We start from the raw sequence: 14,120 nt of genomic DNA on the forward strand, positions 1-14,120 counted from the left end.
TTGATGATGAGATGTGCAGTCATTGAAGCATAATTCTGTGATGCAGCTTCAACAGTATTGAAATTCTTAGAGATTATTTGTACAGAGAGTGAGAAAGAAAATTTTGTGAGACGACATCGAGAAGAGATTGAAATAATGTGAATGAAAACCATTTCGTTTTGTAAGTTTGTTAATTGTAATATCAACATGATTTTACTTTTGCCTCTAAATTTGATACCATTTCCCAGACATATCATTTTTTTTGTAACTTTCAATTTGTATCGAAGCAGGCCAGAAGGGTTTCTGTCTGCATGCATATTTAAGAAAATGTATGTAATATTTGAGATGGAATTGCATTTAAATGCATCAATGATAATGATGTTACATATGTAGAATTAATTTGCAGCTCCTCTTTTTTAATTACCCTCACCGATGGTTGTGGAAGGAATTGGCATTGTGCTCGATGAAGTTTCAGTTGTGAATGCACTTGTGGTTGCTGTGGATGCTTCTGATGTTGTCGAGGCTGCAACTGACGTGCTACTTGGTGTTGTACTGCTTGGCACTGCACTTGTCGTCAGTTCCGTTGTTTCTTTAAGAGAAATGAGATTATTTGAAAATGAGTTGATCCATTGACAGAGTAGATTTGGTCATTGTATACTACAGCATTGTGAGAGTTTGGATGCAGGAATATAAAAATGATGAAGATTTCGAAATGTGTCTTTGAATATTACAGTTATACACAAAGAGGTAACGGGCGACAGATTTTTTCCTGAATGTGAAGGAAAACTATTGACAATGCAATATATAACTGTATGGTTTGATGTATTGGTCTAATATGTTGAGAAAACAGCAAGATGTCTAAGTCATGAATGTAACAGAGAATTCTGAGAAGCTTCTTATTTAAACTGGAAGGTAGTAATTGTGAAATTAGGACATGATTGCTGAAGGTACATATGGAGTGCAATTCTTTGCTCCTGAAATTATTGATGATGAAATAGTTGAGATGCAATTCGAAGGATCACTGGAGGAATTACATAATTAGAGTGTATCAGGGCACACTCACCAAGTGATGTGGTTGGAGCTGTGGTGGTCTCTGTTGTACTTTCAAATGTGGATGCACTGGTGCTGCCTGTAGTGATTTCTGTTGTTGATGATGGCGTACTTTCTGCTGTCGTCATTACGATACTGCTTGTCTCTGCAATTGTGCTTGATTCTGTTGTTTCTAAAAGAATGCAGATTTGATGATGAGATGTGCAGTCATTGAAGCATAATTCTGTGATGCAGCTTCAACAGTATTGAAATTCTTAGAGATTATTTGTACAGAGAGTGAGAAAGAAAATTTTGTGTGACGACATCGAGAAGAGATTGAAATAATGTGAATGAAAACCATTTCGTTTTGTAAGTTTGTTAATTGTAATATCAACATGATTTTACTTTTGCCTCAAAATTTGATACCGTGTCCCAGACATGTCATTTTTTTTTGTAACTTTCAATTTGTATCGAAGCAGGCCAGAAGGGTTTCTGTCTGCATGCATATCTAAGAAAATGTATGTAATATTTGAGATGGAATTGCATTTAAATGCATCAATGATAAAGATGTTACATATGTGGAATTAATTTGCAGCTCCTCGTTTTTAAGTACCCTCACCGATGGTTGTGGAAGGAATTGGCACTGTGCTCGATGAAGTTTCAGTTGTGAATGCACTTGTGGTTACTGTGGATGCTTCTGATGTTGTCGAGGCTGCAACTGACGTGCTACTTGGTGTTGTACTGCTTGCCACTGCACTTGTCGTCAGTTCAGTTGTTTCTTTAAGAGAAATGAGATTATTTGAAAATGAGTTGAACCATTGACAGAGTAGATTTGGTCATTGTATACTACAGTATTGTGAGAGTTTGGATGCAGGAATATAAAAATGATGAAGATTTCGAAATGTGTCTTTGAATATTACAGTTATACACAAAGAGGTAACGGGCGACAGATTTTTTTCCTGAATGTGAAGGAAAACTATTGACAATGCATTATATAACAGTATGGTTTGATGTATTGGTCTAATATGTTGGGAAAACTGCAAGATGTCTAAGTCATGAATTTAACAGAGAATTCTGAGAAGCTACTTATTTAAACTGGAAGGTAGTAATTGTGAAATTCAGACATGATTGATGAAGGTACATATGGAGTGCAATTCTTTGCTCCTGAAATTATTGATGATGAAATACTTGAGATGTAATTCGAAGGATAACTGGAGGAATTACAGAATTAGAATGTATCAGGGCACACTCACCAAGTGATGTGGTTGGAGCTGTGGTGGTCTCTGTTGTACTTTCAAATGTGGATGCACCAGTGCTGCCTGTAGTGATTTCTGTTGTTGATGATGGCGTACTTTCTGCTGTCGTCATTACGATACTGCTTGTCTCTGCAAATGTGCTTGATTCTGTTGTTTCTAAAAGAATGCAGATTTGATGATGAGATGTGCAGTCATTGAAGCATAATTCTGTGATGCAGCTTCAACAGTATTGAAATTCTTAGAGATTATTTGTACAGAGAGTGAGAAAGAAAATTTTGTGTGACGACATCGAGAAGAGATTGAAATAATGTGAATGAAAACCATTTCGTTTTGTAAGTTTGTTAATTGTAATATCAACATGATTTTACTTTTGCCTCAAAATTTGATACCGTGTCCCAGACATGTCATTTTTTTTTGTAACTTTCAATTTGTATCGAAGCAGGCCAGAAGGGTTTCTGTCTGCATGCATATTTAAGAAAATGTATGTAATATTTGAGATGGAATTGCATTTAAATGCATCAATGATAAACATGTTACATATGTGGAATTAATTTGCAGCTCCTCGTTTTTAAGTACCCTCACCGATGGTTGTGGAAGGAATTGGCACTGTGCTCGATGAAGTTTCAGTTGTGAATGCACTTGTGGTTACTGTGGATGCTTCTGATGTTGTCGAGGCTGCAACTGACGTGCTACTTGGTGTTGTACTGCTTGCCACTGCACTTGTCGTCAGTTCCGTTGTTTCTTTAAGAGAAATGAGATTATATGAAAATGAGTTGAACCATTGACAGAGTAGATTTGGTCATTGTATACTACAGTATTGTGAGAGTTTGGATGCAGGAATATAAAAATGATGAAGATTTCGAAATGTGTCTTTGAATATTACAGTTATACACAAAGAGGTAACGGGCGACAGATTTTTTCCTGAATGTGAAGGAAAACTATTGACAATGCAATATATAACTGTATGGTTTGATCTATTGGTCTAATATGTTGAGAAAACAGCAGGATGTCTATGTCATGAATGTAACAGAGAATTCTGAGAAGCTTCTTATTTAAACTGGAAGGTAGTAATTGTGAAATTAAGACATGATTGATGAAGGTACATATGGAGCGCAATTGTTTGCTCCTGATATTATTGATGATGAAATACTTGAGATGCAATTCGAAGGATAACTGGAGGAATTACAGAATTAGAGTGTATCAGGGCACACTCACCAAGTGATGTGGTTGGAGCTGTGGTGGTCTCTGTTGTAGTTTCAAATGTGGTTGCACTGGTGCTGCCTGTAGTGATTTCTGTTGTTGATGATGGTGTACTTTCTGCTGTCGTCATTACGATACTGCTTGTCTCTGCAAATGTGCTTGATTCTGTTGTTTCTAAAAGAATGCAGATTTGATGATGAGATGTGCAGTCATTGAAGCATAATTCTGAGATGCATCTTCAACAGTATTGAAATTCTTAGAGATTATTTGTACAGAGAGTGAGAAAGAAAATTTTGTGAGATGACATCGAGAAGAGATTGAAATAATGTGAATGAAAACCATTTCGTTTTGTAAGTTTGTTAATTGTAATATCAACATGATTTTACTTTTGCCTCTAAATTTGATACCATTTCCCAGACATATCATTTTTTTTGTAACTTTCAATTTGTATCGAAGCAGGCCAGAAGGGTTTCTGTCTGCATGCATATTTAAGAAAATGTATGTAATATTTGAGATGGAATTGCATTTAAATGCATCAATGATAATGATGTTACATATGTGTAATTAATTTGCAGCTCCTCTTTTTTAAGTACCCTCACCGATGGTTGTGGAAGAAATTGGCACTGTGCTCGATGAAGTTTCAGTTGTGAATGCACTTGTGGTTGCTGTGGATGCTTCTGATGTTGTCGAGGCTGCAACTGACGTGCTACTTGGTGTTGTACTGCTTGCCACTGCACTTGTCGAAAGTTCCGTTGTTTCTTTAAGAGAAATGAGATTATTTGAAAAGGAGTTGAATCATTGACAGAGTAGATTTGGTCATTGTATACTACAGCATTGTGAGAGTTTGGATGCAGGAATATAAAAATGATGAAGATTTTGAAATGTGGCTTTGAATATTACAGTTATACACAAAGAGGTAACGGGCGACAGATTTTTTTCCTGAATGTGAAGGAAAAGTATTGACAATGCATTATATAACAGTATGGTTTGATGTATTGGTCTAACATGTTGAGAAAACAGCAAGATGTCTAAGTCATGAATGTAACAGAGAATTCTGAGAAGCTTCTTATTTAAACTGGAAGGTAGTAATTGTGAAATTCAGATATGATTGATGAAGGTACATATGGAGTGCAATTCTTTGCTCCTGAAATTATTGATGATGAAATACTTGAGATGCAAATCGAAGGATAACTGGAGGAATTACAGAATTAGAGTGTATCAGGGCACACTCACCAAGTGATGTGGTTGGAGCTGTGGTGGTCTCTGTTGTACTTTCAAATGTGGATGCACTGGTGCTGCCTGTAGTGATTTCTGTTGTTGATGATGGCGTACTTTCTGCTGTCGTCATTACGATACTGCTTGTCTCTGCAAATGTGCTTGATTCTGTTGTTTCTAAAAGAATGCAGATTTGATGATGAGATGTGCAGTCATTGAAGCATAATTCTGTGATGCAGCTTCAACAGTATTGAAATTCTTAGAGATTATTTGTACAGAGAGTGAGAAAGAAAATTTTGTGAGACGACATCGAGAAGAGATTGAAATAATGTGAATGAAAACCATTTCGTTTTGTAAGTTTGTTAATTGTAATATCAACATGATTTTACTTTTGCCTCTAAATTTGATACCATTTCCCAGACATATCATTTTTTTTGTAACTTTCAATTTGTATCGAAGCAGGCCAGAAGGGTTTCTGTCTGCATGCATATTTAAGAAAATGTATGTAATATTTGAGATGGAATTGCATTTAAATGCATCAATGATAATGATGTTACATATGTGGAATTAATTTGCAGCTCCTCTTTTTTAAGTACCCTCACCGATGGTTGTGGAAGAAATTGGCACTGTGCTCGATGAAGTTTCAGTTGTGAATGCACTTGTGGTTGCTGTGGATGCTTCTGATGTTGTCGAGGCTGCAACTGACGTGCTACTTGGTGTTGTACTGCTTGCCACTGCACTTGTCGTCAATTCCGTTGTTTCTTTAAGAGAAATGAGATTATTTGAAAATGAGTTGAACCATTGACAGAGTAGATTTGGTCATTGTATACTACAGTATTGTGAGAGTTTGGATGCAGGAATATAAAAATGATGAAGATTTCGAAATGTGTCTTTGAATATTACAGTTATACACAAAGAGGTAACGGGCGACAGATTTTTTTCCTGAATGTGAAGGAAAACTATTGACAATGCATTATATAACAGTATGGTTTGATGTATTGGTCTAATATGTTGGGAAAACTGCAAGATGTCTAAGTCATGAATTTAACAGAGAATTCTGAGAAGCTACTTATTTAAACTGGAAGGTAGTAATTGTGAAATTCAGACATGATTGATGAAGGTACATATGGAGTGCAATTCTTTGCTCCTGAAATTATTGATGATGAAATACTTGAGATGTAATTCGAAGGATAACTGGAGGAATTACAGAATTAGAATGTATCAGGGCACACTCACCAAGTGATGTGGTTGGAGCTGTGGTGGTCTCTGTTGTACTTTCAAATGTGGATGCACCAGTGCTGCCTGTAGTGATTTCTGTTGTTGATGATGGCGTACTTTCTGCTGTCGTCATTACGATACTGCTTGTCTCTGCAAATGTGCTTGATTCTGTTGTTTCTAAAAGAATGCAGATTTGATGATGAGATGTGCAGTCATTGAAGCATAATTCTGTGATGCAGCTTCAACAGTATTGACTTTCTTAAAGATTATTCGTACAGAGTGAGAAAGAAAATTTGCGTGACGACATCGAGAAGAGATTGAAATAATGTGAATGAAAACCATTTCGTTTTGTAAGTTTGTTATTTGTAATATCAACATGATTTTACTTTTGCCTCTAAATTTGATACCATTTCCCTGACATATCATTTTTTTGTAACTTTCAATTTGTATCGAAGCAGGCCAGAAGGGTTTCTGTCTGCATGCATATTTAACAAAATGTATGTAATATTTGAGATGGAATTGCATTTAAATGCATCAATGATAATGATGTTACATATGTGGAATTAATTTGCAGCTCCTCTTTTTTAATTACCCTCACCGATGGTTGTGGAAGGAATTGGCATTGTGCTCGATGAAGTTTCAGTTGTGAATGCACTTGTGGTTGCTGTGGATGCTTCTGATGTTGTCGAGGCTGCAACTGACGTGCTACTTGGTGTTGTACTGCTTGGCACTGCACTTGTCGTCAGTTCCGTTGTTTCTTTAAGAGAAATGAGATTATTTGAAAATGAGTTGAACCATTGACAGAGTAGGTTTGGTCATTGTATACTACAGCATTGTGAGAGTTTGGATGCAGGAATATAAAAATGATGAAGATTTCGAAATGTGTCTTTGAATATTACAGTTATACACAAAGAGGTAACGGGCGACAGATTTTTTCCTGAATGTGAAGGAAAACTATTGACAATGCAATATATAACTGTATGGTTTGATGTATTGGTCTAATATGTTGAGAAAACAGCAAGATGTCTAAGTCATGAATGTAACAGAGAATTCTGAGAAGCTTCTTATTTAAACTGGAAGGTAGTAATTGTGAAATTAGGACATGATTGCTGAAGGTACATATGGAGTGCAATTCTTTGCTCCTGAAATTATTGATGATGAAATAGTTGAGATGCAATTCGAAGGATAACTGGAGGAATTACAGAATTAGAGTGTATCAGGGCAAACTCACCAAGTGATGTGGTTGGAGCTGTGGTGGTCTCTGTTGTACTTTTTAATGTGGATGCACTGGTGCTGCCTGTAGTGATTTCTGTTGTTGATGATGGCGTACTTTCTGCTGTCGTCATTACGATACTGCTTGTCTCTGCAATTGTGCTTGATTCTGTTGTTTCTAAAAGAATGCAGATTTGATGATGAGATGTGCAGTCATTGAAGCATAATTCTGTGATGCAGCTTCAACAGTATTGAAATTCTTAGAGATTATTTGTACAGAGAGTGAGAAAGAAAATTTTGTGTGACGACATCGAGAAGATATTGAAATAATGTGAATGAAAACCATTTCATTTTGTAAGTTTGTTAATTGTAATATCAACATGATTTTACTTTTGCCTCAAAATTTGATACCGTGTCCCAGACATGTCATTTTTTTTTGTAACTTTCAATTTGTATCGAAGCAGGCCAGAAGGGTTTCTGTCTGCATGCATATTTAAGAAAATGTATGTAATATTTGAGATGGAATTGCATTTAAATGCATCAATGATAAAGATGTTACATATGTGGAATTAATTTGCAGCTCCTCGTTTTTAAGTACCCTCACCGATGGTTGTGGAAGGAATTGGCACTGTGCTCGATGAAGTTTCAGTTGTGAATGCACTTGTGGTTACTGTGGATGCTTCTGATGTTGTCGAGGCTGCAACTGACGTGCTACTTGGTGTTGTACTGCTTGCCACTGCACTTGTCGTCAGTTCCGTTGTTTCTTTAAGAGAAATGAGATTATATGTAAATGAGTTGAACCATTGACAGAGTAGATTTGGTCATTGTATACTACAGTATTGTGAGAGTTTGGATGCAGGAATATAAAAATGATGAAGATTTCGAAATGTGTCTTTGAATATTACAGTTATACACAAAGAGGTAACGGGCGACAGATTTTTTCCTGAATGTGAAGGAAAACTATTGACAATGCAATATATAACTGTATGGTTTGATCTATTGGTCTAATATGTTGAGAAAACAGCAGGATGTCTATGTCATGAATGTAACAGAGAATTCTGAGAAGCTTCTTATTTAAACTGGAAGGTAGTAATTGTGAAATTAAGACATGATTGATGAAGGTACATATGGAGCGCAATTCTTTGCTCCTGATATTATTGATGATGAAATACTTGAGATGCAATTCGAAGGATAACTGGAGGAATTACAGAATTAGAGTGTATCAGGGCACACTCACCAAGTGATGTGGTTGGAGCTGTGGTGGTCTCTGTTGTACTTTCAAATGTGGTTGCACTGGTGCTGCCTGTAGTGATTTCTGTTGTTGATGATGGCGTACTTTCTGCTGTCGTCATTACGATACTGCTTGTCTCTGCAATTGTGCTTGATTCTGTTGTTTCTAAAAGAATGCAGATTTGATGATGAGATGTGCAGTCATTGAAGCATAATTCTGTGATGCAGCTTCAACAGTATTGAAATTCTTAGAGATTATTTGTACAGAGAGTGAGAAAGAAAATTTTGTGAGATGACATCGAGAAGAGATTGAAATAATGTGAATGAAAACCATTTCGTTTTGTAAGTTTGTTAATTGTAATATCAACATGATTTTACTTTTGCCTCTAAATTTGATACCATTTCCCAGACATATCATTTTTTTTGTAACTTTCAATTTGTATCGAAGCAGGCCAGAAGGGTTTCTGTCTGCATGCATATTTAAGAAAATGTATGTAATATTTGAGATGGAATTGCATTTAAATGCATCAATGATAAAGATGTTACATATGTGGAATTAATTTGCAGCTCCTCGTTTTTAAGTATACTCACCGATGGTTGTGGAAGGAATTGGCAGTGTGCTCGATGAAGTTTCAGTTGTGAATGCACTTGTGGTTGCTGTGGATGCTTCTGATGTTGTCGAGGCTGCAACTGACGTGCTACTTGGTGTTGTACTGCTTGCCACTGCACTTGTCGTCAGTTCCGTTGTTTCTTTAAGAGAAATGAGATTATATGAAAATGAGTTGAACCATTGACAGAGTAGATTTGGTCATTGTATACTACAGTATTGTGAGAGTTTGGATGCAGGAATATAAAAATGATGAAGATTTCGAAATGTGTCTTTGAATATTACAGTTATACACAAAGAGGTAACGGGCGACAGATTTTTTACTGAATGTGAAGGAAAACTATTGACAATGCAATATATAACTGTATGGTTTGATCTATTGGTCTAATATGTTGAGAAAACAGCAGGATGTCTAAGTCATGAATGTAACAGAGAATTCTGAGAAGCTTCTTATTTAAACTGGAAGGTAGTAATTGTGAAATTAAGACATGATTGATGAAGGTATATATGGAGTGCAATTCTTTGCTCCTGAAATTATTGTTGATGAATTATTTGAGATGCAATTCGAAGGATAACTGGAGGAATTACAGAATTAGAGTGTATCAGGGCACACTCACCAAGTGATGTGGTTGGAGCTGTGGTGGTCTCTGTTGTACTTTCAAATGTGGTTGCACTGGTGCTGCCTGTAGTGATTTCTGTTGTTGATGATGGCGTACTTTCTGCTGTCGTCATTACGATACTGCTTGTCTCTGCAAATGTGCTTGATTCTGTTGTTTCTAAAAGAATGCAGATTTGATGATGAGATGTGCAGTCATTGAAGCATAATTCTGTGATGCAGCTTCAACAGTATTGACATTCTTAGAGATTATTCGTACAGAGAGTGAGAAAGAAAATTTGCGTGACGACATCGAGAAGAGATTGAAATAATGTGAATGAAAACCATTTCGTTTTGTAAGTTTGTTATTTGTAATATCAACATGATTTTACTTTTGCCTCTAAATTTGATACCATTTCCCTGACATATCATTTTTTTGTAACTTTCAATTTGTATCGAAGCAGGCCAGAAGGGTTTCTGTCTGCATGCATATTTAAGAAAATGTATGTAATATTTGAGATGGAATTGCATTTAAATGCATCAATGATAATGATGTTATATATGTGGAATTAATTTACAGCTCCTCTTTTTTAAGTACCCTCACCGATGGTTGTGGAAGAAATTGGCACTGTGCTCGATGAAGTTTCAGTTGTGAATGCACTTGTGGTTGCTGTGGATGCTTCTGATGTTGTCGAGGCTGCAACTGACGTGCTACTTGGTGTTGTACTGCTTGCCACTGCACTTGTCGTCAATTCCGTTGTTTCTTTAAGAGAAATGAGATTATTTGAAAATGAGTTGAACCATTGACAGAGTAGATTTGGTCATTGTATACTACAGCATTGTGAGAGTTTGGATGCAGGAATATAAAAATGATGAAGATTTCGAAATGTGTCTTTGAATATTACAGTTATACACAAAGAGGTAACGGGCGACAGATTTTTTTCCTGAATGTGAAGGAAAACTATTGACAATGCATTATATAACGGAATGGTTTGATCTATTGGTCTAATATGTTGAGAAAACAGCAAGATGTCTAAGTCATGAATGTAACAGAGAATTCTGAGAAGCTTCTTATTTAAACTGGAAGGTAGTAATTGTGAAATTCAGAGATGATTGATGAAGGTATATATGGAGTGCAATTCTTTGCTCCTGAAATTATTGTTGATGAATTATTTGAGATGCAATTCGAAGGATAACTGGAGGAATTACAGAATTAGAGTGTAACAGTGCACACTGACCAAGTGATGTGGTTGGAGCTGTGGTGGTCTCTGTTGTACTTTCAAATGTGGATGCACTGGTGCTGCCTGTAGTGATTTCTGTTGTTGATGATGGCGTACTTTCTGCTGTCGTCATTACGATACTGCTTGTCTCTGCAAATGTGCTTGATTCTGTTGTTTCTAAAAGAATGCAGATTTGATGATGAGATGTGCAGTCATTGAAGCATAATTCTGTGATGCAGCTTCAACAGTATTGACATTCTTAGACATTATTGGTACAGAGAGTGAGAAAGAAAATTTGCGTGACGATATCGAGAAGAGAATGAAATAATGTGAATGAAAACCATTTCGTTTTGTAAGTTTGTTAATTGTAATATCAACATGATTTTACTTTTGCCTCAAAATTTGATACCGTGTCCCAGACATATCATTTTTTTTTGTAACTTTCAATTTATATCGAAGCAGGCCAGAAGGGTTTCTGTCTGCATGCATATTTAAGAAAATGTATGTAATATTTGAGATGGAATTGCATTTAAATGCATCAATGATAATGATGTTACATATGTGGAATTAATATGCAGCTCCTCGTTTTTAAGTACCCTCACCGATGGTTGTGGAAGGAATTGGCACTGTGCTCGATGAAGTTTCAGTTGTGAATGCACTTGTGGTTGCTGTGGATGCTTCTGATGTTGTCGAGGCTGCAACTGACGTGCTACTTGGTGTTGTACTGCTTGCCACTGCACTTGTCGTCAGTTCCGTTGTTTCTTTAAGAGAAATGAGATTATATGAAAATGAGTTGAACCATTGACAGAGTAGATTTGGTCATTATATACTACAGTATTGTGAGAGTTTGGATGCAGGAATATAAAAATGATGAAGATTTCGAAATGTGTCTTTGAATATTACAGTTATACACAAAGAGGTAACGGGCGACAGATTTTTTCCTGAATGTGAAGGAAAACTATTGACAATGCAATATATAACTGTATGGTTTGATCTATTGGTCTAATATGTTGAGAAAACAGCAGGATGTCTATGTCATGAATGTAACAGAGAATTCTGAGAAGCTTCTTATTTAAACTGGAAGGTAGTAATTGTGAAATTAAGACATGATTGATGAAGGTACATATGGAGCGCAATTCTTTGCTCCTGAAATTATTGATGATGAAATACTTGAGATGCAATTCGAAGGATAACTGGAGGAATTACAGAATTAGAGTGTATCAGGGCACACTCACCAAGTGATGTGGTTGGAGCTGTGGTGGTCTCTGTTGTACTTTCAAATGTGGATGCACTGGTGCTGCCTGTAGTGATTTCTGTTGTTGATGATGGCGTACTTTCTGCTGTCGTCATTACGATACTGCTTGTCTCTGCAAATGTGCTTGATTCTGTTGTTTCTAAAAGAATGCAGATTTGATGATGAGATGTGCAGTCATTGAAGCATAATTCTGTGATGCAGCTTCAACAGTATTGACATTCTTAGACATTATTGGTACAGAGAGTGAGAAAGAAAATTTGCGTGACGATATCGAGAAGAGAATGAAATAATGTGAATGAAAACCATTTCGTTTTGTAAGTTTGTTAATTGTAATATCAACATGATTTTACTTTTGCCTCAAAATTTGATACCGTGTCCCAGACATATCATTTTTTTTTGTAACTTTCAATTTATATCGAAGCAGGCCAGAAGGGTTTCTGTCTGCATGCATATTTAAGAAAATGTATGTAATATTTGAGATGGAATTGCATTTAAATGCATCAATGATAATGATGTTACATATGTGGAATTAATTTGCAGCTCCTCTTTTTTTAAGTACCCTCACCGATGGTTGTGGAAGGAATTGGCACTGTGCTCGATGCAGTTTCAGTTATGAATGCACTTGTGGTTGCTGTGGATGCTTCTGATGTTGTCGAGGCTGCAACTGACGTGCTACTTGGTGTTGTACTGCTTGCCACTGCACTTGTCGTCAGTTCCGTTGTTTCTTTAAGAGAAATGAGATTATATGAAAATGAGTTGAACCATTGACAGAGTAGATTTGGTCATTGTATACTACAGTATTGTGAGAGTTTGGATGCAGGAATATAAAAATGATGAAGATTTCGAAATGTGTCTTTGAATATTACAGTTATACACAAAGAGGTAACGGGCGACAGATTTTTTCCTGAATGTGAAGGAAAACTATTGACAATGCAATATATAACTGTATGGTTTGATCTATTGGTCTAATATGTTGAGAAAACAGCAGGATGTCTATGTCATGAATGTAACAGAGAATTCTGAGAAGCTTCTTATTTAAACTGGAAGGTAGTAATTGTGAAATTAAGACATGATTGATGATGGTACATATGGAGCGCAATTCTTTGCTCCTGAAATTATTGATGATGAAATATTGAGATGCAATTCGAAGGATAACTGGAGGAATTACAGAATTAGAGTGTATCAGGGCACACTCACCAAGTGATGTGGTTGGAGCTGTGGTGGTCTCTGTTGTACTTTCAAATGTGGTTGCACTGGTGCTGCCTGTAGTGATTTCTGTTGTTGATGATGGCATACTTTCTGCTGTCGTCATTACGATACTGCTTGTCTCTGCAAATGTGCTTGATTCTGTTGTTTCTAAAAGAATGCAGATTTGATGATGAGATGTGCAGTCATTGAAGCATAATTCTGTGATGCAGCTTCAACAGTATTGACATTCTTAGAGATTATTTGTACAGAGAGTGAGAAAGAAAATTTTGTGTGACGACATCGAGAAGAGATTGAAATAATGTGAATGAAAACCATTTCGTTTTGTAAGTTTGTTAATTGTAATATCAACGTGATTTTACTTTTGCCTCTAAATTTGATACCATTTCCCAGACATATCATTTTTTTTGTAACTTTCAAATTGTTTCAAAGAAGGCCAGAAGGGTTTCTGTCTGCACGCATATTTAAGAAAATGTATGTAATATTTGAGATGGAATTGCATTTAAATGCATCAATGATAATGATGTTACATATGTGGAATTAATTTGCAGCTCCTCTTTTTTTAAGTACCCTCACCGATGGTTGTGGAAGGAATTGGCACTGTGCTCGATGAAGTTTCAGTTATGAATGCACTTGTGGTTGCTGTGGATGCTTCTGATGTTGTCGAGGCTGCAACTGACGTGCTACTTGGTGTTGTACTGCTTGCCACTGCACTTGTCGTCAGTTCCGTTGTTTCTTTAAGAGAAATGAGATTATATGAAAATGAGTTGAACCATTGACAGAGTAGATTTGGTCATTGTATACTACAGTATTGTGAGAGTTTGGATGCAGGAATATAAAAATGATGAAGATTTCGAAATGTGTCTTTGAATATTACAGTTTTACACAAAGAGGTAAC

At 36.2% G+C, this 14,120-nt stretch overlaps 1 protein-coding gene across 1 annotated transcript in view; it reads right to left on the bottom strand.

The window, feature by feature from the left end:
- LOC132406568 (mucin-3B-like) overlaps positions 1–14,120 on the bottom strand; it is a 186,442-nt gene that overhangs the window by 136,382 nt on the left and 35,940 nt on the right. Inside the window, exons 54-76 of the mRNA XM_059992390.1 lie at positions 13,793–13,957; positions 13,214–13,372; positions 12,576–12,740; positions 11,997–12,155; positions 11,358–11,522; positions 10,780–10,938; positions 10,140–10,304; positions 9,564–9,722; positions 8,931–9,089; positions 8,347–8,505; positions 7,708–7,872; positions 7,129–7,287; positions 6,490–6,654; positions 5,916–6,074; positions 5,276–5,440; positions 4,698–4,856; positions 4,058–4,222; positions 3,480–3,638; positions 2,841–3,005; positions 2,262–2,420; positions 1,622–1,786; positions 1,043–1,201; positions 404–568 (exon numbers count right to left, since the gene is read on the bottom strand). Of these exons, the coding sequence (XP_059848373.1) occupies positions 404–568; positions 1,043–1,201; positions 1,622–1,786; positions 2,262–2,420; positions 2,841–3,005; positions 3,480–3,638; positions 4,058–4,222; positions 4,698–4,856; positions 5,276–5,440; positions 5,916–6,074; positions 6,490–6,654; positions 7,129–7,287; positions 7,708–7,872; positions 8,347–8,505; positions 8,931–9,089; positions 9,564–9,722; positions 10,140–10,304; positions 10,780–10,938; positions 11,358–11,522; positions 11,997–12,155; positions 12,576–12,740; positions 13,214–13,372; positions 13,793–13,957 (3,723 nt within the window). The remainder of the gene's footprint in view (positions 1–403; positions 569–1,042; positions 1,202–1,621; positions 1,787–2,261; positions 2,421–2,840; positions 3,006–3,479; positions 3,639–4,057; positions 4,223–4,697; positions 4,857–5,275; positions 5,441–5,915; positions 6,075–6,489; positions 6,655–7,128; positions 7,288–7,707; positions 7,873–8,346; positions 8,506–8,930; positions 9,090–9,563; positions 9,723–10,139; positions 10,305–10,779; positions 10,939–11,357; positions 11,523–11,996; positions 12,156–12,575; positions 12,741–13,213; positions 13,373–13,792; positions 13,958–14,120) is intronic.

The sequence above is a fragment of the Hypanus sabinus genome, chromosome 16, assembly GCF_030144855.1.
Source record: "Hypanus sabinus isolate sHypSab1 chromosome 16, sHypSab1.hap1, whole genome shotgun sequence".
NCBI classification, from domain to species: domain Eukaryota; kingdom Metazoa; phylum Chordata; class Chondrichthyes; order Myliobatiformes; family Dasyatidae; genus Hypanus; species Hypanus sabinus.